The following is a 26,609-nucleotide window of genomic DNA, read 5'->3' on the forward strand; positions in this document are numbered from 1 at the left end:
AGCTTGAGCTGTTTTGCAAGGAGGAATGGGAAAGAATTTCAGTCTCTCGATGTGCAAAACTGATAGAGACATACCCCAAGCGACTTACAGCTGTAATCGCAGCAAAAGGTGGCGCTACAAAGTATTAACTTAAGGGGGCTGAATAATTTTGCACGCCCAATTTTTCAGTTTTTGATTTGTTAAAAAAGTTTGAAATATCCAATAAATGTCGTTCCACTTCATGATTGTGTCCCACTTGTTGTTGATTCTTCACAAAAAAATACAGTTTTATATCTTTATGTTTGAAGCCTGAAATGTGGCAAAAGGTCGCAAAGTTCAAGGGGGCCGAATACTTTCGCAAGGCACTGTACACTCACTCAAACAGCACAGCTCGATCACACCAGATCATTACAGTAACTTATACGAATACAGTAATAGAGCTGTGTCTTGTGTGCTGTTTGGGTTATAATCTTGTCATGCTGTGGGAATCTGTAACATGAGTTAACAGTCTGAGATTTCCAGTTGATCCCGCATGATGGACTGATTGATTTACAGCAGTGTCACCGGGTCACAGGAGGGATGGCATGCTTCACACATGCAGCCAATACCATTGTCTGGTGTGTGTGTGTACTATATATACCAGCCGATGCCCACATGCTTGCACAAAGCCTTCAGTCCAAAAGCTTTCAACAAAGAGAGCACCTAACAGTGCAAAACAGGTAAGGGAACAACAGTAGAGGATTTAGTGATTATTATCAATCAAACTGTCTTATTATTGATTTGATAATGTATTGCACTGATTGGTAGCTAGTTAATGTTAATTTATCATACTCATACCATGAGGGGTTTATGGCTCAACTGTAATTTTTCAGGGATGTCTCTCTGACTCTACGTCTCTGATACAAAACAGACTGCTCTCTCTCAAAGGTTCAACAATGGCTGATGAGTAAGTACTACTTTTTAGAATGTTGTTACATAGGCAGTGTTTATTTATCCTAAATAGCTAATTTGTCATATTGAAATAAATGCTTTGTTCAGAAGTGAGTGAAGTCCATGCATTCATATGTCTGTCTGTCTGTCTGTCTGGCTTTCTCTCTCTCCCTCATTAAACTCTAAATGGCCATTGCAGTGATGTAAGTTTTTCTTTTAACTCTTTTGAAGTAAATCTAAATGAAATGTTTTGATATGTGTACTGACTGTGTGTGTGTCCTCAGAATGCCCCCATGCCAATGGCTCCAAAGGTCGAACACACCAAGGTAGATCTAATGTAATAATTGTCCATCTGTTACAATGGAAATGTGTCTGGAACTCTGCTACCAACACAACACACAAAGCGCTCCCAACACATCTACAGGTGTTATCAATATCAATGTTAACTCTCCTCTCTTGTTTTACCTCTCTTGTTTTATTTTCAGGGAAAGGTATGACAGGTGTGGGTAGGACTGAGTGGGGTACGCCAGTCAGAGAGACTTTGGCTAATTGTAGAGCTGGATGCCATGTTGCTGCCTCTGAACATTATATTAATCCAGTCTTAACAAGTATTTGCATTATAATTTTTGCAGTTCAGTTAGCTAGCTTTGTGTAGTTAACTTAATAAAATAATATGTGAACTGCTAGGCCACTATTGCCCAGGAAGAAGCAAAATGGCTGCTGCTGAATTATGTAATGCTGTTTAAATGTGTCTTCATGTGCTTTTTGGTTGAAACCAACATCCCCAATCTCTCTATGTTTATGGCTCTGGGATAGACCTGTGTGGGGTATGGCTGTAGGAATGTGTGGGGTAGGGCCATTGCGCTCAAATATAATGCGTACCGGAACCTAAATATAAAGATTACCGGCACCCAAAATGAATACTGGCACCTATTTCAGTCCACCTCGAGCACTGGGTAGGACTGTAGGAATGTGTGGGGTAGAGTTGTGTGGGGTAGGCTTTTTTGAGGGGTAGGGCTGTGTGGGGTAAAAATGCATGGGGTAGGGACTTGTGAGGTAGGCCCGTGTGGGGTAAGTCTGTGTGGGGTAAGTCTGTGTGGGGTAGGGATTATTGGGGTAGGGATTTGTGGGGTAGAGTTATGTGGGTTAGGGTTGTATATACAGTATTACAGTCTTAGGAAAAAAGGTGCTACTTCGAACCAGAAAGGGTTCTTTGGCTTTCCCTATAGGATAACCCCTTTTGGATCCAGGTACAACCCTTTTGGTTCCAGGTAGAACCCCTTTGGGTTCCATGTAGAACCCTTTCCAGAGGTTTCTACATGGAACCCAAAAGAGTTCTATCTTGAACCAAAAAAAGTTATACCTGGAACCAAAAAGGCAGATCTATTTAAGGAGCAATACCACATATTCCAACTGTTTTGAAACAAGCAAACTTCCACACTGGCTTTACACAGATGTGGCCCAAATCTAGGACCTTGGAACAGAATGTCACACCCTCAATTATTAAACACTTATTTAAATATAATTTATTGTTTTTATTTTCAGCCCAAGTCCAAGATCTCATCCTCCCGCAAGGTGTCACTGAAGGTAACAAAAAGGTCACTGAAGGTAGCAAGCATGGACGCAAACACATGCACACAAAAGCACAATCTCCTCCACACCGTCAAGGTGCCCAAAACAGCTGATAGAGTAACAGACACACAGACACACACACACTACCTCTCCAACCTCCGTTCGTCTACCCCCACCAGATCCTCCTATTGTCACGTGCATTAGAGGAGCTGGAGGCAGAGAAACAAGCCAGAGAGGAGGAGAAGGTTCGCTACCTGGGGGAGCAGCTCCCGCCCCTGCAGGTGTCTGGCCTGTCCTTGGAGGAGCTGCAGGTGAGTGACAGAAACTACAGCAAATCTAGGAGGAGCATGAAGAACTACAGAGGTACTTTACCATTAGAAATAAGGGATACCTCCCGAGTGGCGCAGCGGACTAAGCCGCTGCATCGCAGTGCTTAAGGCGTCACTACAGACCCGGGTTTGATCCTAGGCTGTGTCATAGCTGGCCGTGACTGGGAGACCCATGAGGTGGCGTACAATCGGCTCAGTGTCGTCCGGGGTAGGGGAGGGTTTGGCCGGACGGGACTTTCTTGTCCCATCACGCTCTAGCAACTCTTTGTGGCGGGCCGGATGCCTGCAAGCTGACTTTGGTCGCCAGCTGGTGCGGCTGGCTTCCGGGTTAAGCGAGCAGTGTGTCAAGAAGCAGTGCGGCTTGGCAGGGTCGTTTATCAGAGGTCACATGGCTCTTGACATGCGCGTCTCCCAAGTCCATAGTGGAGTTGCAGCGATGGGACAAGACTGTACCTACCAATTGGATATCATGAAATTGGGGAGGAAAAAAAGGGTAAAAGTACAAAATAAAATAAAAGTACAAAATAAGGGCTAAATGTATACTGTGTGTATGTGTTGTAGAAACTGTGTAAGCAGCTCCATACCAGGGTTGACCAAGTGGATGAGGAGCGCTATGACTGTGAGGCCAAAGTCTACAAGAACGGCAAAGACGTATGAAACCACGTAACCACCTAGAGTACTACACACATTCACACTTATTTAAACAAACATCAAATCATCCATCATCTAATTGATCATCATTTTATTAGTTTAATGTCAGGGACCATGTACAACAAATCGCAGTCATCTGATCCCTCCCCCCACTGCAGATCCACGAGTTGAAGCTGAAGGTGATGGACATGGGGGGTAAGTTTAAGAAGCCAGCTCTGAGGAAGGTCAGAGTATCAGCAGAAGAGATGATGAGAGCACTGCTGGGCACCAAACACAAAGAACACATGGACCTCCGATCCAACCTCAAGTCTGTTAAGAAAGAGGACATCAAACAGGAGAAGGTGAGCAAACATGAAACGACAGACAGAATACAGACAGCAAAACCGGGATCTAACAATAAGCCTGATGAATTGATTCGGGCTAGCTAGGACTGGTCTGATGTGGTTATTTCTGGTCTGATGTGGTCTTGTTTGACCCTGGCAGGAGGGCAACCTGGAAGTGGGAGACTGGAGGAAGAACGTGGAGGCCATGTCTGGCATGGAGGGCAGGAAGAAGATGTTCGATGCTGGTGGTGGCCAATAAGGTGGTTCCTCACCACATGGGGGTGGGGACACAGACTTCCATGACACTGAGGGGTAAAAACAATGTTGGAGAGAGAAGAGAGGAGAGAGAGTGGAGATAGTGAGAGGGACTGGGAAAACCTGTGTCCATGACTGAACTAAAGGTGCGCAACTCAGGTCCTAAACCAGGGCTTTAAGACACCACACTTCTGAGTCTCTGTGTCAAAGGTATTACTGCTGTAGAGCTCATGTTGCCTGCTGCAGGTTATACCGTAGCTACAAAAGTGTCTATCAAATCACTACTGTATTTAGTCTAACCAATGTTCTCTCAAGTTGTATCTTTAAAAAAAAATCAAGTTAAGTAAGGAATGTGAATATACAAAACTGCCCAATGTTATTTGTAAAAAGTCAGAAACTTGTAAATAGTAATTGTGTTGACTTAGCCTACACATACGGACTTGTCTGTAGTAACATAGCCAAATAAAATGACATAAACACAAAAACATATTAAAAATCACTGTAATTCAAAAACCAAAGGTTGTATGTATGAATGTTTGACAGCCAGTTGCACAACATGCTGTAACACCACTATTATAGTATACTGTATACTGAACATAGTAGTTACACGGTTACCCCTGTGGTGTCTCATGAGTCAACAAAACAATTAGATGCTTCATTTTCTATTTTATGAATTGACAATTTCAATATAAATTAGACAGTGATGAATGTACTCTGCATACCACCATGCAGGCAGCTGACAGCATATATCAGTGTGTGTGGAATGGGATGACCTTGTCTTCAGACATCCTGACAGTGTAAAGGCAGAGGCACAGTGTTAACCTCTGACCCAGGATATACTTAGCCTCTGTTCCTTCCAAGAATTCATTCCACTCTGACAAACGCCTCAGACACATCACAGGCGACCGCAGTATAACATCACTGAATGACCTCGGAATGACAGGCGAAGGTTGAGAATCAGAAACACCTCAGGCATGCAAAAACAGAGGCCCCCAGAGGTGGAACACAGGTGTGTGTGTGTGTGTTGGCTCACTCGTTCGATGTCTGTATATGTACAGATTTTAAAAAATACTTGCTCACTCAGAATATTTTTTTTTTGCAATTTTGTGCCACCAAACTTCAAAGAAACGTAATATAACATCACGTTGGATAAAAAAAATTAGGATCACAAACTGTAAACTCTATTTATTGCTAAAACCAAAGTAGATGGCTTGGCAGATGAACAGCAGCTGACGTTTTGTCAAAACTGGTCATAAACCAGTACAACACAGTCACAGGTAAAAGGGTCCTATAAATTACTCTTGGTGGAAGGAGTTGATGTTGCTGTGGTACAGGTGTAGCTCTTCCAAGGATGGTAAGTAAAGGTTGAGGCTGTCTCGTGAATTTGTTTGAACTAAGAGAGAGACCGCTCAGGTTCGTCAGAAGCAGGAATACATTGTGAATGAGACTATCCCTGTCTGTGATGAGTTAAGACTTCTTTACCTAAATGGTTTCCACTCAAAGACAGGTGTTTGAGATGAGAGGGCCAAGAAGGATTCTCCTTTAACTCAATTCTGTTGGGGCTCAAGTCCAGTAAATCAAGACACTTAATCTGATGGGTGTGGTTGGCGATAGCATGGAGTTTCATAAACCTGTTTTTTCTCAGGATGAGGTCTTTGAGCCCTGGGAATATAGGGTTGTGTTCACACTCAAAATGCCAAAACCCTGCAGTCTGTAGGACCTGGTTAGAGAGGTCCAACACCTGCAGGTTTGGCAGGCCTGAAATCAGACCACAGAGCATGAAGTTCATAGGTCATAGTTCATAGTCCCGGAGATCCTCAGCTTTACCAGACTTCTATTAATATGCAGTACCAGTAAAAAATGTGGACACGCCTGCTCATTTTACTTTGTAGAATAACGAATAGTGAAGACATCAAAACTATGAAAAAACACATATGCAAATAATCTGCTCAGACCCCAACCAAGGATCATCAAAAGTCATGCTATAAATTCCCGGACAACCCAAAGATTCCTAGATGCCCTTCCAGACTCCCTCCGCCTGCCCAAGGACATCAGAGTACAAAAATCAGTTAACCACCTAACTGAGGAACTCAATTTAACCTTGTGCAATACCCTAGATGTAGTCACCATCTGGACAGGTTAAAAGCTCTGATGTAAAGTCCCCTGTTTTAGGGGCCCTGCATGGTTCTGGTACTGATTCAGACTGATTTTTAGCCCTTTTTCTCCCCAAATTCGTGGTATCCAATTGGTAGTTAGTCTTGCCCCATCGTTGCTACTTCCGTACGGACTCAGGAGAGACGGTCGAGAGCCGTGTGTCCACCGACATACAGCCCCGCCAAGCCACACTGCTTCTTGACACAATGCCCGCTTAACCCGGAAGCCAGCCACACCAATGTGTCGGAGGAAACACCGTACACCTGGAGTCGATAGAGCACAATGGGACAAGAACATCCCGGCCAGCCAAACTCTCCCCTAACCCAGAAGACGCTGGGCCAATTTGTGCGTCACCTCATGGGTCTCATGAGGAGACTCCGTGCTAGACAGTGCTACTCGTGCTGCTTTAACATACTGAACGAATGAGGTAGTCATAAAAAAAAAATCTAAAACTATCATTGCACATAGTGTGAGTCCATGCGATTTACCATGTGAATTTTTACTCCTGAACTTATTTAGGCTTGCCATAACAAAGAGTTGAATACCTATTGATTCAAGACATTTCAACTTTTCATTTTTAATTAATTGTGTTTATTTTTGTAATTTTGTAATTGTGTTTTATTTTTTGTAATATAAGTCATATCTTAATTGTTATAAATGTATGATGCTCATTTTCCTGAGTCTCTACTCTTTTGTTTGAAAATAAATTGTTTTTACAGCATGGCAGCCCGAGCTCCCAAGACTGGAATGTACAGCAAAACAGAAAGGGAGTGTAGACACGAGACAGAAGGTAGAAACAGCTGCCATGAGTGACTTCAGTAACAAAAAGGTCCGATACAATCACATTGTGAAATGGAACACAAAATGTAGCATTTTTAAAGCGCCAGTGCCGTCAAAAACATGATTTCCAGTTTATTTTGTATTTTTTTCACACGGCATTGACACTGACAATGTGAACATTTTGATAACGCCCTTTTGGTGTAAGAGCCGTTTGAAAAACAATGCCTGGAAATTCAAGCCTGTTCAGGTGGGTGTTTTTTTTGTCCCAGATCATGACATCAAATCTGATTATTCTGACCAATGACCAGCCATCGATAATTTGCATATGCATCCTCCTACTTTGAAGGGGTAAGTGGAGTAGGCTCTCGACTAGAGTTTAGACGATCCAATTCGGGAAATTAGGGCTGTGTATGTAAATATATTAACATTTGTATCAACACGTCCAAATGATGAGACAAAGCATTTCAATGGCAAAAGGAGGCTCATGGAAATAAATTATAAAAATATATTTGGAGATATTTTCATGAAATAAACAGTGATTTATTAGACATACAGTGATGATTTATAAATCTAATGTAAAAGACTACATGGGGGTTTTAACTGACAAGTTCAGGTAGTATTTCCACATTTCAAAAGTTTTCTAAGTTTTGTGTCAACTGAACCCCCTGCTTCGCCGGAGCTGTAGAGAAGGCACGGAGTAACATTTCAAAAATTGTTAACTTGCACAAGGGGTTTGGTGCGGGATCCTCTTAAGTATAATCCATAGAAAATGACATAGACAGCGCTCCCGAAGGATAGATGCAATAGGCACAATGTGACATTCAAGAGTCAGTAATATGTAGTAGAGCTCTACAGTAGCAGAGCTACGGAGCAGGCACTTATGAATACAGCAGGCTTCATAATGCACATTGCATTTTAAAGGAAATATCCCCATCCAGTACAGTAAACTTGCCTGAATCAGAAGTGATCCCCCTTTTCACGTCTTAATTATACGAATAAAACAATGTTTTAACCAAAAAAAAAATACAATTCACAGTGATACAATAACATTGTTGCATTTTGTCATTGTCAATAAATAAGCTGGACCCTGATTACATATAAATGCTGTATGATCCATGACATTTAAAATTGTGTGTGTAGGTGTGCATCGTCTCGGTCTTTGGTTCGGCAGCCCAGGATTGCCCAGACTAGTTCATCAGTACCAGTGACCAGTGCAGGTCATCACTGCTCACAGTTTTCTTATTAGTCTCTTCACACTACCAAAGACATCTGTCATTGTTTAGCCAAAGGAAAATATCCACACTGTGTGGAAAAGGTTTACATTTTTACTACAACAGTATCTCCTTAGAACAGGATCCTCAGTAGTGTGTTGTTAAAATAGAGTAAACCAGTAGTATAATGTTTAAATAGAGTACCCAGTAGTGTTTTGTCCACCTTTTCTCAGATACAGTTGTTGAGGTCTGATTCGGGACTGGGGACTGATTCAGACGCAGGTTGTTATTTATTGTCATTAGTCTTTCCCTGGAGCAGCTTAGCAGTGGTCATAAAATCTGTTTTGCAACCCCAACCACACTGCTAACCCAAACCTTCAATTAAGACCAAAAATCGTGAATTTTTAAGATAGACCATTTTGACTTGGCAGCTGGCCCATCTTGCAGAAACAGCTCAGTTCTGCCTCCAGGGCAAGAATCATGACAATAAACATCAACCTGTGATTCAGACCTGGGACACTAGGTGAGTGACTCTCTGGTCAACCAGCAGTACTGCAGACCTACATGTTCAGATTTGAGTACCTCTGCTCTAGTTTTCAGTAGTGTCTTTTTCCAGAACGATCAGTACTATATTGTGTTCCATCATCACCACACCCTCAAACATTTTGAGTGACAGGGGATATCACCCAATGGTGTCAGGAATCCCCTCTGTCCTGCCCTCTCGTTAACCGGTCGACAGCTGTAAATGGCTGATACGAGGAATAGGGACGTCAAAGTGTGGCTGTTTCCTTGCACCCACGGATGAGTCGTCATGGGTACGGCTGCATCGCTAACGTTTTGGCTGTGTTGTTGTGGGTTACGTGCCGCTGCGTTGGGTGCGTCTGTTCCACATGCCACGTTTAGAGTGGTAGTGATGTAGGAAGTTCCTCATGTAGATACGCTCCACCTCCAGACCCGACTGCAGAATCCTGACACAGAGCAGGGGAGAGCAACATAATTCCTATTAATGATCAGATTGACAGAGCAGGCATGAGCAACAGAACACACAAACATGCACCAAACAACCATAGACAGACAAACACACACCTGTCCAGCAGCTCCCAGTCCTCTCCTCCCCAGCGGTCAGTGAAGTCATGTGTGTTCATGCCTCCTGCAGCATCCAAGTCAGACTTATAGATCCCCAGCAGACCAAACCCATTCACCTCCCAGTAACCTGGAACACACACAGAGAGACGTGTGAGACGTGTGTGTGTGTGTGTGTGTGTGTGTGTGTGTGTGTGTGTGTGTGTGTGTGTGTGTGTGTGTGTGTGTGTGTGTGTGTGTGTGTGTGTGTGTGTGTGTGTGTGTGTGTGTGTGTGTGTGTGTGTGTGTGTGTGTGTACCTCTGGGCTCCCTGGGCGTAGCCCCACAGTCCAGTCTCATGACGATAGGAGCGAAGGCCATGTGTCCCTCCACACAGTGTTTCCTGATTGAGTCGATGATGGAGGGGGGGAAGTGGATGTGGAGGTCACACAGAAACACTATACTGTGCTCATTCTGGGGAGGAAAAGAGAATATTTATGCCCATTTCATGAAACTCAGTTGATGTATGGAACACAAAACAGGACACACCCACTGTCTGTCACAGTGATGATGTCACTGATCATGTCTCACTCACAGTGATGAGGTCGATGCCGGCCTGTAGACCAGCGGAACGCTCAAAGTTCCCACTCAGCTTCAAGTATTGGTACCTGGTACACAGAGGCAAGTTATCAGGGGTGAAAGTAAGCCGCACTGTTCAATCATTTGCTTATCACAATAATTTAAGCAACGATGCCAACACGATAGCATTTTACACCATCCTTTATTATTGCCGCATCTCAGCCAAATGAAAAATTAGAAAATGGGTGGTATATGCTCCAAAATGCAGTGTGGTTTCATATCTGTGACAAGAAAAATTTGAAATTTTATCAAGGCATAGATGAATGTCCAAGACCGAGACAGCAGTGGACAACACCTCAACATTAATGCTGGAATTATTTTAGAGTGGAGGAATGTGCACAAGTAGTCTACGGGAGGCGTTCAGATGACTTGTTTACATACCATTTTTATAATTTATTGCTCAATGAAATGCCACACACTGCGTACCTGTGCAGGGTGGATGCCTTTAGTGCTGCCTCTATGTCCATGTCAGTGCTGTTGTAGTCGGTGATGATAAGGTTGAAGTTGGGGTCTCCAGTGGTCTGGTACAGAGCCTCCATGTCAACTATCAGCTGCTGCACCCAGCGGGCCTGGTTCTTTACTGACACACACAGACACCCACAAGAATAAAGCAATATATCACCCTATAACAGCAGGAGAGTAGCAGTAGGGTGTGTGTTTGTGCGTACCTGGTACGATGAAGTGGACAGTGGCAGTTGGGTTCCAGTGAAAACCAACAGGGTTGCAAAGCAACATCTCAGGGGCAGAGCGAAGCGGCGGGAGTCCCCGGGGGCGAGATAGTCTGTGGCGAATCAGAGTATAGATGTAGTGTGACAGGCGAAGGTGTTGGCCATTCACATCCCTCAGCTCCAGCTCCAGGAAGTACCTGCTGCCCTGAGCTCCATCCACTCTCCTCTCAACGTTCAGCACACGCACCAGGCTGAAACGCCTAAGGAGGGAGGGAGGGAGGGACAGGTTTAACACACTCACACATATACTGTACACACACACACACACACACACACACACACACACACACACACACACACACACACACACACACACACACACACACACACACACACACACACACACACACACACACACACACACTGACCCATGGTGTCTGTGGTTGAGTTTGTCCATGAAGGCCTTGACGACAGGCAGAGCGTCTCTAGGGCGGAGCAGCAGGTTACCAGACACGTTACAGCGGAGGTCTATCCAATCAGAGCGCATCGCTTGGAGGTCTAAAGGGGTCACCTGGAATGTCTGAGCCCAGTTCACCTCAGGATCAAACACTGGTCGAGGGGTGGAGTCATAAGACAAGCCCTCCACCTCTTCAGAGTCTCCCTCAAGACCCCATAAAGACTCACTCACACCCACCTCCTCCCCCTCTCTCTCACCACCTCCCCCTCTGTCAACCCCTTCAACCAGACGGTCCATCCCTCTGACCACACCAGGGGGCAGATCCCCGTGGAGTGTGTTGTCATAGTCAGGTTGCGGTCGTGACTTTATCTGTGGTTGTGCTCGGAGGATGACATCTGTCTCTAGAACCTGGACTCTCTTCCTAGTCACAGTTGCTTTGTGGTCCGACTTAATTAGCGGTGGTTTAACCTCAGGCCGTCGTGTGGTCGACAGTTTGGTAACCGCTGACCACAGCTCTAGTGTACGGTTAACAAGTCTCCGCCCTCGACCGACCTCGATGGACCAATTAGAGACAGTGGGAGGTGGGAGGTGCTTCAGGGGATTGGGTGTTGCGTTACCCCAACCCCTCGGACCAGGCTGTTGAACACGCCAGTGCCTCCCTTGCAGCTGGGGAAGCCTAACTTCTGGTCCGTCTCGCTCTACTGGCAGGTTCTGGTCTAGTTTTTGTGGTGCAGGTAAAATCTTTAACCCGGCTGAGTTCTGTTCTGCTGGTCTCTCTCTTGGTCTGGTTTGTTTTCGGGCTACTGGTCCCATATCTTCGTTGTCTGCTGGCGTCCCTCTTGGTTTCTGTTCCCCTGCTCTGGACTTCACAGGTCTGAGCTGTTCTGCTGGTCTGTCTGCTGGTCTTTCTGCTAGTCTCAGCTGTTCTGCTGGTGTAGTCTGTAGTGATGTATGTGACCAAGGACCAGGGGGGATCCCCAACCCATCCTGTTCTGTTGCTCTGGTCTGGAGTACAGCTTGTTGCTCTACTACAGCTGCTGCATTTGTTTCTCTCCTCTTCCTCCTCTTCTTATACGTGAGAGTATCAGACATGTTTGTGTGTGTAGGTGCCCTGTCGGCCTGTGGCAGGGAGAAGAGTTTACGTCGTCGTCTTTGAGCGTAATCGTCATAGTCGTCTCCATAGTCAGGAGGGGCGGAGTCTTTCTTACTAGCCCCTCCCACATTTGGAGGAGCCTCGCCATCTAACCTCTCCTCTGGGACCGCCTTTCTCCTCCTCAAGATGCCATCAACTACCAAACACGCAGACAGAGAAGAGTGTTAAAATAAAACAAAGGCTGACCTGCGACAGTTCATATACACTGCTCAAAAAAATAAAGGGAACACTAAAATAACACATCCTAGATCTGAATGAATGAAATATTCTTATTAAATATTTTTTTCTTTACATAGTTGAATGTGCTGACAACAAAATCACAAAAATGATCAATGGAAATCAAATGTATCATGGAGGTCTGGATTTGGAGTCACACTCAAAATTAAAGTGGAAAACCACACTACAGGCTGATCCAACTTTGAGGTAATGTCCTTAAAACAAGTCAAAATGAGGCTGAGTAGAGTGTGTGGCCTCCACGTGCCTGTATGACCTCCCTAAAACGCCTGGGCATGATCCTGATGAGGTGGCGGATGGTCTCCTGAGGGGTCTCCTGAGGGATCTCCTCCCAGACCTGGACTAAAGCATCCGCCAACTCCTGGACAGTCTGTTGGTGGATGGAGCGAGACATGATGTCCCAGATGTGCTCAATTGGATTCAGGTCTGGGGAACGGGCGGGCCAGTCCATAGCATCAATGCCTTCCTCTTGCAGGAACTGCTGACACACCACAGCTACACGAGGTCTAGCATGGTCTTGCATTAGGAGGAACCCAGGGCCAACCGCACCAACATATAGTCTCACAAGGGGTCTGAGGACCTCATCTCGGTACCTAATGGCAGTCAGGCTACCTCTGGTGAGCACATGGAGGGCTGTGCGACCCCCAAAGAAATGCCACCCCACACCATGACTGACCCAGTGCCAAACCGGTCATGCTGGAGGATGTTGCAGGCAGCAGAACGTTCTCCACGGCGTGTCCAGACTCTGTCACGTCTGTCACGTGCTCAGTGTGTACCTGCTTTCATCTGTGAAGAGCACAGGCCGCCAGTGGCGAATTTGCCAATCTTGGTGTTCTCTGACAAATGCCAAACGTCCTGCATGGTGTTGGGCTGTAAGCACAACCCCCACCTGTGGACGTCGGGCCCTCATACCACCCTCATGGAGTCTGTTTCTGACCGTTTCAGCAGACACATGCACATTTGTGGCCTGCTGGAGGTCATTTTGCAGGGCTCTGGCAGTGCTCCTCCTACCCCTCCTTGCACAAAGGCGGAGGTAGCGGTCCTGCTGCTGGGTTGTTGCCCTCCTACGGCCTCCTCCACGTCTCCTGAGTTACTGGCCTGTCTCCTGGTAGTGCCTCCATGCTCTAGACACTACGCTGACAGACACGGCAAACCTTCTTGCCACAGCTCGCATTGATGTGCCATCCTGGATGAGCTGCACTACCTGAGCCACTTGTGTGGGTTGTAGACTCCGTCTCATGCTACCACTACAGTGAAAGCACCACCAGCATTCAAAAGTGACCAAAACATCAGCCAGGAAGCATAGGAACTGAGAAGTGGTCTGTGGTCAACACCTGCAGAACCACTTCTTTATTGGGGGTGTCTTGCTAATTGCCTATAATTTCCACCTGTTGTCTACAGCATGTGAAATTTATTGCCAATACGTGTTGCTTCCTAAGTGGACAGTTTGATTTCACAAGTGTGATTGACTTAGAGTTACATTGTGTTGTTTAAGTGTTCCCATAATTTTTTTGAGCAGTGTACTTTTTAACCGAATAAAAATGTGTGTCTCCTACCTCTACCTCTGGCCCGGCCCTCTCCCTCCTGCCCCTCTGGCTCATCCAGCCTCATGTACCTGGAAAACCCATACCTAGAGAGTGGTGATACGGGGGGGGGGTGTTATCATCTCTCTCTGACGACATTATCCATAACTTCAGTGATTGCACCCTGCCCTCTGCTGGTTGGTAATGGTAACAACCTCATACAGGTTAAGCCGTTTCTTAGACCAGAGTCATAGATAGAGAAGTAACAAATACAAACACTCTCCCTTTCCCTCTCCCGGCCTCTCTCCCTCCCCTCCTCACCTGTCCAGGTATAGGGGACTGTCGTGGTAGAAGCAGGTGTTGTCTGTCTCCATGTGTGTGAGCCGCGTGTAGTCGTTGGGATAGATGTAGGACATGTGGACCTGGAGACACAAACATGGCAATAACACGCTCATTTCTGTTAGTTATAGGGTTTCGAGGTGGAATATTTATGGTACTTACAAATTGCAGGCCTTGGTATCGCAGCAGAGGGAAACCTTTGATGATGTAGCTGGGTTTATAGGAGCAGTCAGGTAACACGCCTTGTAGGAACCTACTGTCTAAGGCAGGGACTACACACACACACACACAGAGTTATTTGTTCAATCTAGTGACTGTTGTGTGTGTGTGTGTGTGTGTGTGTGTGTGTGTGTGTGTGTGTGTGTGTGTGTGTGTGTGTGTGTGTGTGTGTGTGTGTGTGTGGTGTGGTCTTACTCTGGTATAGGGTGTCCCGTGGGTCGACTCTCAGCATGTCGGCTGCAGGCTGGTTGCTCAGCTGGTTGTCGGACTGGTTGCTAGGCGAGCGGGTGTGACTAGCAGCCGTTTGGGGTACATGAGTGATGTCACTCATCCTTAGAGCAGACTCATCTGTACACACACACAAACATCTGAAATACATGTCTGAAATAACAGTTAGGTAGTTAAAATTTGTTAGTAATATTGAATAGCTAGAGTGTGTGTGCACGTGTGTGTGTTACTCACTGCTGTAAAGGGATATGTACTTGGAGCTGATGACTGTAAACCTTAGACCCTCCTGGTTCAGCTGCCACTGTGTCAAAACAAATATACACACACATTTAATACTACTGCCCAGATGCGCACGCACGCACGCACACACACACACACAGAGGAAATTGTAGAGAAGAGAAACTCACCGCCACCTCTATGTGGTCTGTTCCTCTGTCGTTCTGTTTATGGACTATCTCAAAGAAGTACCTCCTTTGAACTGACAGCCTGCAGAACACACAAAACAGTTACTGCATGCTAGTTTCTGATAGGCAGTTGTAGACGCCTGTCATGTCATGCCCCTTAACTGTGAATGCCTTTCTTCCTCCCCCTTCCATAGATACCTCCCCCTCTCCTGCCAATACCTGACTATCACCTCCCCCCCTCTATCACCTCCTTTAACCTCTCGCCCCCGGTCCCCCTCCTTTCTACTCTACCCCTCTCTAGCCTGTGGTCCATGCTTCATTATGGTAGTTGTGACAGCTTCTTTTGTCAGGATCAAACCGATGTCTCCCTGCACCATTCATCATTGTACACACACACACACACACTCACCTCAAAAGGTGTGTTTGTGTACATTTCTGAATGCGTGTGTGTGTTCATCCTGGCTAAGTAACATCGCTCCAAGCCACCACAAGAAGAAAAACAACCTCTGCTAAAAATAACTCTCAGCCCTGTGTTTGGATATGTTTTCAGTTATTCACTTGAAACAAATAGATTCATACACAATTTCACTTCCCGACAAACTTCCGGAAATCATAGCCTTCACTCATACACACCCACACAGTGTTTAGCTAACTCACCAAACCGGTCTGGATGTCTGACTGGCATACTTCCCAAACTCACCAGGAGCAGTCCACTCCTTGCCAGTCTGCAAAACACCACACACAGTCAGAGAGCTGCCAGAACCCCAAATAAACACTATCATTACAGTCACTGTAGCCATCGTAGGTCCAAACTGACAAACACTCTCAGAGCCCACCTTGCCAATCCAGGCCAGTAGCTGCAGGTTGAGTGGCGAGTTATCCCGGCTCAGCCAGAACTCAGAGTTATCATCAGAGCTCACCGCAAACACAAACTCACCTGGAACAAAACAGACACACAGAGATGGCAAATCTAGTCAGATAATTCTTTGAATTAGGTGTTCCTCTGGGTTCAGTCACCCTGTGGCATGTAAAGTTGTCAGAACTGATCGTATAATTGAATGGCTGTCTTACTGCACCAAACACAGTTGTCAAAAGCCTTGGTGTTACTATCCACCCAACTTAGATGCTTTACTTCAGAGATCAACAACTACATTCAGCTTTGGGACAATTTTGTCTTGAGTGGATGGTCAGGGTCACGGAACATACTTACAAATAACTCATTTGTAGACTGCGAATTGACTGCAAGAAGCCCAAACATACATAATATTTAACTAAAACAAGCACTTCAAACCTTGCTTACATTTGTATACGATCACATACAGTACCAGTTAAAAGTTGACACCTACTCATTCAAGTATTTGTTTTTATTTTTAAAATGTTGTACTTTGTAGAATAGTGAAGACATCAAAACTATGAAATAACACATGGAATCATGTATTAACCAAAACAAGTATTAAATCAAAATATATTTTCCATTTTAGATTCTTCAAAGTAGCCACACTTTGCCTTGATGACAACTTTGCACACTCTTGGCCGTCTCTCAACCAGTTTCACCTGTAATGCTTTTCCAACAGTCTTGAAGGAGTTCCCACATATGCATATTGTCCTTTTGAAAATCAAATTATAGTGCAAACCAGATGGGATGGGCATATCGCAGCAGAATGCTTTGGTACCCATGCTAGTTAAGTGTGCCTTGAATTCTAAATAAATCAAACCGTGTCACCAGCAAAGCACCCCCACACCATCACACCTCATGCTCCATGCTTCACGGGGGGAACCACACATGCGGAGATAATCTGTACACCTACTCTGCGTCTCACAAAGACACTGCGTTTGGAACCAAAAATCTCAAATGTGGACACATCAGACCAAAAGACAAATTTTCACCAGTCCAATGTCCATTGCTCATGTTTCTTGGCCCAAGCAACTCTTCTTCTTATTGGTGTTCTTCAGTAGTGTTGTTTATGCAGCAAATCGACCATGAAAGCCTGATTCACGCAATGTCTTCTGAACAGTTGATGTTGAGATGTGTCTGTTACTTTAACTCTGAATCATTTATTTGGGCTGCAAGTTCTGAGGCTGGTAACTCTACTGAACTTATCCTCTGCAACGGAGGGAACTCTGGGTCTTCCTTTGCTGTGGCGGTCTTCATGAAAGCCAGTTTCATCGTAGTGCTTGATGGTTTTTGTGACAGCACAACTTTCAAAGTTCTTGAAATTCTCCAGATTACTTTAAGACATGAAGGTCAGTCAATGATGGACTGTCGTTTCCCTTTGCTTATTTGAGCGGTTCTTGCCATAATATGTACTTGGTCTTTCACCAAATAGGGCTAACTTCCGTATACCACCCCTACCTTGTCACAACACAACTGATTGGCTCAAACACATTGAGAAAAGAAATTACACAAATTAACTTTTAAAATCTAATTTTATTTGTCACATACGTGTTTAGCAGATGTCATTTTGGACGTAGTGAAATGCTTCTATTTCTAGCTCTAACAGTGCAGTAATGTCTAATAGTAATATCTAACAATTTCACAACAATACACACATCTAAAGTAAAGGAATTAAGAATATAAATATTGGGTGAGCAATGTCAGAGCGGCATACACTTAGATACAGTAGAATAGAACAGTAAATACACGAGATGAGTAACGCAAAAAATGTCAACATTAAAGTAGCCAGTGAAAAGTAGCCAGGGATTCCAAGTCAATGTAAACTCAGCAAAAAAATAAACGTCCTCTCACTGGCAACAAGAGGGGGGTGGGTCAAAATAAAAAGTAACAGTCAGTATCTGGTGTGGCCTCCAGCTGCATTAAGTACGTCAGTGCATCAGACTGCACCAGATTTGTCAGTTCTTGCTGGGAGATGTTACCCCACTCTCCTTGCTGGCTGTGGCAGAACACTGACATTCCTGTCTTGCAGGAAATCACACACAGAACGAGCAGTATGGCTGGTGCCATTGTCATGCCGGAGGGTCATGTCAGGATGAGCCTGCAGGAAGGGTACCACGAGGGAGGAGGATGTCTTCCCTATAACGCACAGCGTTGAGATTGCCTGCAATGACAAAAAGCTCAGTCCGATGATGGTGTGACATTCCTTCGACGATAAACGCGAATCCGACAAAACTGTGACCCGTCAGTGAAGAGCACTTTTTGCCAGTCCCGTCTGGTCCAGCAACAGTGGGTTTGTGCCCATAGGCAATGTTGTTGCCAGTGAAGTCTGGTGAGGACCTGCCTTACCACAGGCCTACAAGGCCTCAGTCCAGCATCTCTCAGCCTATTGCGGACAGTCTGAGCACTGATGGAGGGATTTGGCGTTCCTGGTGTAACTTGGGCAGTTGTTGTTGCCATCCTGTACCTGTCCCGCAGGTGTGATGTTCAGATGTACCGATCATGTGCAGGTGTCGTTACATGTGGTCTGCCACTGCGAGGACGATCAGCTGTCTGTCCGGTCTCCCTGTAGCGCTGTCTTAGGCACCTCACAGTACTGACATTGCAATTTTTTGCCCTGGCCACATCTGCAGTACTCATGCCTCCTTGCAGCATGCCTAAGGCACGTTCACACAGATGAGCAGGGACCCCGTGTATCTTTCTTTTGGCGTTTTTCAAGTCAGTAGAAAGGCTTCTTTAGTGTCCTAAGTTTTCAGAACTGTGACCTTAATTGCCTATTGTCTGTAAGCTGTTAGTGTCTTAATGACCCCCATATAAACTCAGCAAAAAAAGAAACCCTTTTCAGGATCCTGTCTTTCAAAGAAAATTCGTAAAAATCAAAATAACTTCACAGATCTTCATCGTAAGGGTTTAAACACTTTCCCATGCTTGGTCAATGAACCATAAACAATTAATGAACATGCACAGGTGCATGAAAGACAGGATTCTGAAAAGGGCCGTTTCTTTCTTTGCTGAGTTTATATGGGGCAGCAGCATCTAATGTGCTAGTGATGGCTATTTAACAGTCTGATGGCCTTGAAAAATAGCTTCTATCTCTAGGTCCCAGCTTTGATGCACCTGTACTGACCTCGCCTTCTCGACGATAGCGAGGTGAACAGGCAATGGCTCGGGTGGTGGTTGTCCTCGATGATCTTTTTGGCCTTCCTGTGACAATGGGTGCTGTAGGTGGACTGGAGGGCAGGTAGTTTGTCCCCGGTGATATGTTGGGCAGACCGTGCCATCCTCTGGAAAGCCCTGTGGTTGCGGGCGGTGCAGTTGCCGCACCAGGGTTTTAGGTGCCAAGCCAAATTTCTTCAGCCTCCTGATGTTGAAGAGGCGCTGCTGTACCTTCTTCACCACATTGTCTGTGTGGGTGGCCCTTTTCAGTGCTATGTACACAGAGGAACTTGAAGCTTTCCACCTTAACCACTGCGGTCCCGTCGATGTGGATAGGGGGTCCTCTGCTGTTTCCTGAAGTCCACAATCATCCCCTTTGTTTTTTTTGACATTGGGTGAGAGGTTATATTCCTGGCACCACTCTTCCAGGTCCCACACCTGTTAATTGAAATGCATTCCATTCCACCTCATGAAGCTGGTTGAGAGAATGCCAAGTGTGCAAAGCTGTCATCAAGGCAAAGGGTGGCCACATTGAAGAATTTGTTTGAAGAACACTTTTTTGGTTACTACATGATTCCATGTGTGTTATTTCATAGTTTTGATGTATTCATTATTCTACAAAGTGGAAAATAGTTTTTTTTTTTAATTGTAAAAAAATGGAATGAGTAGGTGTGTCCAAACCTTTGACTGGTACTGTATATCTGGGAAAACTTTGGAACAATTTGCCAAATTTTTTTAAAAATACCGTCGGTATAGGGGTGGAGATAGCCAAAAATCCTGAGGCCGTAGTTCATCCACCTGGGAGAAACAGCCAACTTCTTTACTGTGGTTCTGGACTAGAGGAGAGAGCAAGAGAGGAATGGGTGTAGTCTTCAGTTGAGCTATGACATGTCATGTGTATATGTTGGCTCGGGAACTGTGTTACTCACGTGTGGGTAAAGAGGGTAATGCAGGTTCATGCGAAGCTGAGCTGTAGAGCTGCCACACCAGTCCTCAAAGGTATGGAGATTAGCCCGTCCCTTATACTGGAGGGGAGGGGGGGGGGGCACATGACAGTTTGATCCCATAATAACACCCCCTCTCCATCACACACACACACACCAACACCTGTTAGCGAGACAGTTTTATTTATTCTTTATTTAACGAGGCAAGTCAGTTAAGAAAAAAAAATCTTATTTACAATGACGGCCTAGGAACAGTGGGTTAACTGCCTTGTTCAGGGGCAGAATGACAGATTTTTACCTTGTCAGCTCGGGGACTCGATCTAGCAACCTTGCGGTTACTGGCCCAACGCTCTAACGGTTAGAGTCTAACCACTAGGCTACCTGCCACCCCAATTATCTGAGCTGTGTGAGAGAGTGTGTGTGAGAATTAAGCAGGTCAGATCCAAAGCCTCTAAGGAGGAGCTGTCTTCTAACAGCAGAGAAGCTAATGATTGGTTATTAGCTTGGTGGCTACAGTCACTTAGCTTGGTGACAACTAGTCCCAATGTGGCCATGATTTATTACACAGATGGAAACTAAACACCCCTAGTCTCTCACTAATGTAGGATAAAATTATATTTTAACTTACTCTACCAAAGTCTAACAGTTGCTAAAAACACGTGACAAAATTAAGGAACGACGGACGGCATGTGAACGGCCAGCCGGGCAAATGGCTGGAGCTTTTGGTAAAAAAATAAGATAGATAAGGCTGAGAAGACAGCAGTGTTGACATGTGACATTTCTCTGACATAGCGCAATGCTCATCTATTTATAATGTGAAGCTCTGAGTTGTCTGACAAACTGCACGATTGTGATTGGCTTGAAAAATCTGTAAAGAGTAGGTCAAACAATAGTTACTAGTTTTACATTTGGATAACTGTGTACAAAACATTTGAAAAATATTGTTTTTAAAGTAAACATTTTCTTTATTATAATTTCCCCAAACCCTACCACGCCTCCCCTAACTGGAGTAAACTAATGGACAACAACACTTAGGCTTCTACTTCCAGCTTACATACGTTTCACAGACACTATTTATTAGTGTCATTTTAAGTCCCATCCTTCAGCTCCCCTCAACTCTTCCCATCCATCTCTGAAAACCATCCAGTTTTGATATCTAATTGCAATGCATGTTTTAACGGTGCGGTTTCACAAAAGTTCTGAACCTTTCCATTCTCGTGGAAATTAACATTTTTACTCAGAGTATTGTTATTGATAGATTGACTATGGCTTTAAGTCACCCGGCAATGCTATTTGATATATTAGCTCCAGGTTTTTTTAGCCATTCCTGAACATGCGACCAGAAACAAGCTATATATAGGCAGTACCAAAACAAGTGATCTAATTAGTCTGTCTTCGCAGCAGAATCTGCAGAGCTGGGATGGTTGTATCCCCATATGCATAACATTCTATTGGTTGCAAGAATTATGCATAATAATTGAAATTGCAAAACTTGGTTTTGTGCATCAGTTCATAAACTATGTGCCATGGAAGCGGCACATCGAACATTTCTTCCCAACTACTTCAGCAACCTGTCAATTTTTTGCTCCTTAAATTAAACGGGTATACTTTTATTTATTTATCACAATTTGCTTTAACCAATGTCTTCAATGCAGGGCCGACAGAGGAGATCCTTACATTCTCCCACTTGCCTCCATTTTTGCAGTATTGCTGCAATCAGTTAATTATAATTTTGGATAGATCAGACATTTCCATATACAGTGAACAAAAATCTAAACTCAACATGCAAAGTGTTGAGCTAAAATAAAAGATTCAGACATGTTCCATACACACAAAAAGATAATTTCTCTCAAATTGTGCACACATTTGTTTTACATCCCTGTTAGTGAGCATTTCTCCTTTGCCAATCCATCCACAGGACAGATGTGGCATATCACAAAGCTGATTAAACAGCACCTCGTGTTGGGAACAATAAAAGGCCACTCTAAAATGTGCAGTTGTCACAACACAATGCCACAGATATCTCAAGATTTGAGGGAGTGTGCAATTGGATTGCTGACTGCAGGAACGTCCACCAGAGTTGTTGCCAGAGAACTGAATGGTAATTTCTCTACCATAAGCCGTCAATTTAGAGAACCGACCTCACAACCGCTGACCACCTTTATGGCAGTGTGTGCGAGCAATTTGCTGATTTCAATGGTGTAAACAGAGTGCCCCATGGTGGCGGTGGGATTACGGTATGGGCAAGCATAAGCTACGGACAACACACACAATTTAATTTTATCGGCAAGAATTTGAATGCACTAAGATACCGTGTCATTCATCTGCCGCCATCGCCTCATGTTTCAGCATGATAATAAAACGGCCCCATGCCGCAAGGATCTGTACACATTTCCTGGAAGCTGAAAATGTCCCAGTTCTTCCTTGGCCTGCATACTCACCAGACATGTCACAGGTTGAGCATGTTGTGGAAATTCTGGATCGACGAGTACGACAGGGTGTTCCAGTTCCCGTCAATATCCAGCAACTTCGCACAGCCATTGAAGAGGAGTGGGACAACATTCCACAGGCCACAATCAACAGCCTGATCAACTCTATGTGAAGGAGATGTGTCACACTGCATGATGGCAGACAGTAACACCAGATACTGACTGGTTTTCTGATCCACACCCCTACCTATTTAAAAAAAAAGGTATCCATGGCCAACTCATGCATATCTGTATTTCTAGTCATGTGAAATCCATAGATTAGGGCCTAATTCATTTATTTCAATTGACTGATTTCCTTATATGAACTGTAACGCTGTAAAATCTTTGAATATTGTTGGATGTTGCATTTATATTTTAGTGCAGTATATTTGTTAGCTGCATGTGTGACCCATTTATGATCTCATTAACATGTTTTGTTTTTGTGCACCTGGCTACCGTGTCAGCGTAGCCAGGTGCACAAAATATAAAAATGACAACACTTGTTGAAAATTCCCAGAGCCATTTAAGGAATACAAGTATATTTTTACATTTTTTCACCCCAATATGTGGCTCTTCAAACTCCATGCCCATGCCCTGCGATGACCTGAAATGAACATGACATGGCTTTCTTTCCACTCTCCAAAAATGTCCAGGTGTAGTGCGTGTGCCCACCACAGGAGTCGCTAGTGTGCACCGGGACAGCAACATCCCTGCCGGCCAAACGCTCCCCTAACCCGGACTTCGTGACAGAGCCTGGACTCAAACCAGGATCTCTAGTGGCATGGCTAGCACTGCGATGCAGTGGCTTAGACCACTGTGCCACTCGGGAGGCCAAGCCCTGGATTTTAAGCCCCTTGATATTATTGTTGGATCTGATTTTAATAGTGCCATTTTATTATGGCCAATGAAATGTTAGCTAGTGGACAACCCTGTTTTACTCCTCTTGACAATTTAAATACTTTCTGAGAAGTAGCCATTATTTACTATTTCACACCCGGGGTCAGTATAATAACTTTAACCCATAGTAAAGTATAAGAGATTCTCCAAAATTAAAATAGCCCAGGCATTTATATATAAACTCAAGGACTTTTCAAAAATCAGCTATGAATAACAGATTTGGTTTACCACATTTTTCATGTTGTATTGTTTCCGGTACTTGTCTTAAAGAAAATGTCTGATTAGGATGTATAATATTTGGACAATACATTCAAGTCTATGCATTTTGCTAGAATTATTGCATCACAACGCTGAAGTGTAAGGGGCCTCCAGTTGTTTTTTTAGGTGGACTCAATCTTTCTAATTTACCACCTTGGTTCTGTTTCAGTAATGGTGAAATCAGACCTTCTTGCTGCCCATCTGATAGTCAACCATTTTTATAGGAGTGGTTAAAAAAGGTTTGATATACCTCAACAGGTATGCCGTCCGGCCCTGGAGTTTGTCCAGACAAAGGATTTAACTGTATCAAGAAGTTCCTCTTCTGTAATGTGGCCTTCACCTCAATCTTTCTGTACAGCTCTTCATTTTACACGATAAATAGAAGAAAAATAATTCTTACAATTAACATCAGTTAGTGGAGACTGAAGAGACAAACGAAAACATATGCTCCAAGAACTTTGCTTCCTCTTTCAAAATAGTGTCTGGCAGTCTCTATGGGGGTGCCACAGGGTTCAATTCTCTGGACGACTCCTCTGTATATATCAATGATGTTGCTCTTGCTGTGGGCGATTCCCTGATCCTCCTCTATGCAGACGACACCATTCTGTATACTTCTGGCCCATCCTTGGACACTGTTAACAAACCTCCAAACGAGCTTCAACGCCATACAACACTCCTTCCGTGGCCTCCAACTGCTCTTAAAACGCTAGTAAAAAAAAAATGCATGCTTTTCAACCGTTCGCTGCCTGCACCCGCACGCCCGACCAGCATCACCACCCTGGATGGTTCCGACCTAGAATGTGTGGACATCTATAAGTACCTAGGTGTCTGGCTAGACTAAACTCTCCTTCCAGACTCATATCAAACATCTCCAATCTAAAATCAAATCTAAAGCCGGCTTTCTATTCCACAACACAGCCTCCTTCACTCACGCCGCCAAACTTACCCTAGTAAAACTGACTAGCCTACCGATCCTCGACTTCGGCGACGTCATCTACAAAATAGCCTCCAACACTCTACTCAGCAAACTGGATGCAGTTCATCACAGTGCCATCCGTTACTAAAGCAACTTATACCACCCACCACTGTGACCTGTATGCTCTAGTCGGCTGGCCCTCACTACATATTCGTCGCCAGACCCACTGGCTCCAGGTCATCTACAAGTCCATGCTAGGTAAAGCTCCGCCTTATCTCAGTTCACTGGTCACAATGGCAACACCCAACCGTAGCACGTGCATCTCACTGATCATCCCTAAAGCCAACACCTAATTTGGCCGCCTTTGCTTCCAGTTCTCTGCTGCCTGTGACTGGAACGAATTGAATTGCAAAAAAAAAAACCAAAAAAAAAACTACTGAAGTTGGACATATCTCCCTCACCAACTTCAAACATCTGCTATCTGAGCAGCGAACCGATCGCTGCAGCTGTACATAGTCTATAGTCTAAATAGCTCACCCAATTTTACCTACCTCATCCCCATACTGTTTTTATTTATTTACTTTTCTGCTCTTTTGCACACCAATATGTCTACCTGTACATGACCATCTGATCATTTATCACTCGTGTTAATCTGCAAAATTGTAATTATTCGCCTACCTCCTCATGCCTTTTGCACACAATGTATATAGACTCTTTTTTCTACTGTGTTATTGAATTGTTAATTGTTTACTCCATGTGTAACTCTGTGTTGTCTGTTAACACTGCTATGCTTTATCTTGGCCAGGTCGCAGTTGCAAATGAGAACTTGTTCTCAACTAGCCTACCTGGTTAAATAAAGGTGAAATAAAAAAAAATAAAAGTAATTTGTAACAAGTTACTGTTAATTATTTTGGGGAGCATTTCTACATTTGAAGATTTTTTTTACATCCCCATGTTCCAGCCAGTTTGCTTTATTTTTATAATATATTACACTTGATCTTTCTGGAATAAGTTCCTCCATTTATTTTTATGCCAACTTTCTGTGCCTCTATGGTACCATTTATATTGAATTCCATCTATTGTTAGTTCCTCCATTTCATGACAAACTCACCAGTTGAATCCAGGTGAAAGCTATGATCCCTTGATGTTAAATCCACTTCAAATCAGTGTAGATGAAGGGGAGGAGACCGGTTAAAGAAGGATTTTTAATCCTTGAGACATGGATTGTGTACCATTGAGGGTAAATTTGCATTTTAACGAGGTATGGTAGTAGCTGCCAGGTGCACTGGTTTAAGTGTGTCATGAACTGCAGCGCTGCCGGGTTGTCACGCTCAACCGTTTTCAGTGTGTATATCAAGTATGATCCACCATCCAAAGGACACCCAGCCAACTTAACTGTGAGAAGCATTGGAGTGAACATTGGCCAGGATCCCTGAGGAGTGCATGACACCGTGTAGTCCATGCCCAGACAAATTAAGGCTGTTATGATGGCAAAAGGGGGTTCTAATCAATATTAGGAAGGTGTTGCTAATGTTTTCTAGACTCCGTGTATGGCTGAGGAATATGTAATGCGCCCAAATAAATAATAATATATGCCATTTAGCAGACGCTTTTATCCAAAGCGACTTAGTCATGTGTGCATACGTTCTACGTATGGGTGGTCCCGGGAATCGAACCCACTACCCTGGCATTACAAGTGCCATGCTCTACCAACTGAGCTATGATATACATCTCAAAATAATAGGTCTAATGGGTGAAAAGTAAATTAAGAATTTCCAATGGCTAGATAATAAAATACTGTAAAACTTGAGTAAGACTAAAAAACAATGCCTTCCAATAAGATGAAAGTAAAACGGGAGGTTGACGCATCCTTGTGAAAGAGTTACTTTTATTTTGTGTCATTACAACCTAATTTTGGAGCCACACTTGACTGGTGGACAAATGGAATAATTATTTTGAAATCTAACTA

At 44.3% G+C, this 26,609-nt stretch overlaps 2 protein-coding genes across 9 annotated transcripts in view; one reads left to right on the forward strand and one right to left on the reverse strand.

The window, feature by feature from the left end:
* The first annotated feature begins 618 nt into the window (after positions 1-618).
* On the forward strand, positions 619-4,557 carry tnni1c (troponin I, skeletal, slow c). 7 transcript variants are annotated; one of them, XM_046350141.1, is made up of 10 exons: positions 619-698; positions 852-925; positions 1,109-1,112; positions 1,194-1,235; positions 1,395-1,400; positions 2,455-2,496; positions 2,661-2,792; positions 3,372-3,461; positions 3,620-3,802; positions 3,945-4,557. In XM_046350141.1, the coding sequence occupies exons 2-10, from the start codon at positions 915-917 to the stop codon at positions 4,041-4,043; spliced, it is 609 nt and encodes a 202-aa protein (XP_046206097.1). In that variant the 5' UTR covers positions 619-698; positions 852-914; the 3' UTR covers positions 4,044-4,557. The 7 variants fall into 7 exon arrangements, with proteins under 7 accessions (XP_046206097.1, XP_046206123.1, XP_046206107.1 ...); XM_046350151.1 differs by having other exon boundaries at positions 650-698; positions 890-925; XM_046350160.1 differs by having other exon boundaries at positions 660-698; positions 907-925.
* A 2,212-nt stretch (positions 4,558-6,769) lies between these two features.
* LOC124036033 (beta-1,4-N-acetylgalactosaminyltransferase 3-like) overlaps positions 6,770-26,609 on the reverse strand; it is a 52,278-nt gene continuing 32,438 nt past the window's right edge. The window contains exons 4-20 of one of the 2 annotated variants that reach the window (XM_046350111.1): positions 20,087-20,182; positions 19,903-19,993; positions 15,946-16,046; positions 15,767-15,834; positions 15,113-15,191; positions 14,940-15,006; positions 14,673-14,825; positions 14,421-14,530; positions 14,241-14,341; positions 13,953-14,026; positions 10,981-12,298; positions 10,553-10,812; positions 10,311-10,464; positions 9,841-9,913; positions 9,566-9,719; positions 9,271-9,397; positions 6,770-9,152 (exon numbers count right to left, since the gene is read on the reverse strand). In XM_046350111.1, coding sequence (XP_046206067.1) covers positions 9,041-9,152; positions 9,271-9,397; positions 9,566-9,719; positions 9,841-9,913; positions 10,311-10,464; positions 10,553-10,812; positions 10,981-12,298; positions 13,953-14,026; positions 14,241-14,341; positions 14,421-14,530; positions 14,673-14,825; positions 14,940-15,006; positions 15,113-15,191; positions 15,767-15,834; positions 15,946-16,046; positions 19,903-19,993; positions 20,087-20,182 — 3,138 coding nt within the window. In that variant the 3' untranslated portion in view covers positions 6,770-9,040. The remainder of the gene's footprint in view (positions 9,153-9,270; positions 9,398-9,565; positions 9,720-9,840; positions 9,914-10,310; positions 10,465-10,552; positions 10,813-10,980; positions 12,299-13,952; positions 14,027-14,240; positions 14,342-14,420; positions 14,531-14,672; positions 14,826-14,939; positions 15,007-15,112; positions 15,192-15,766; positions 15,835-15,945; positions 16,047-19,902; positions 19,994-20,086; positions 20,183-26,609) is intronic. The other variant, XM_046350119.1, reaches the window with a different exon arrangement.

Source organism: Oncorhynchus gorbuscha, linkage group LG01 (assembly GCF_021184085.1).
Source record: "Oncorhynchus gorbuscha isolate QuinsamMale2020 ecotype Even-year linkage group LG01, OgorEven_v1.0, whole genome shotgun sequence".
NCBI classification, from domain to species: Eukaryota; Metazoa; Chordata; class Actinopteri; order Salmoniformes; family Salmonidae; genus Oncorhynchus; species Oncorhynchus gorbuscha.

Coding starts and splice junctions, on each gene's coding strand:
- tnni1c (XM_046350132.1), top strand. CDS start 1,270: ATGGAAATGTGTCTGGAACTCTGCTACCAACACAACACACAAAGCGCT. Junction 2,508..2,660: donor TCACTGAAGGTAACAAAAAG/GTCACTGAAGGT, acceptor TACCCCCACCAG/ATCCTCCTATTGTCACGTGC. Junction 2,793..3,371: donor TGTCCTTGGAGGAGCTGCAG/GTGAGTGACAGA, acceptor TATGTGTTGTAG/AAACTGTGTAAGCAGCTCCA.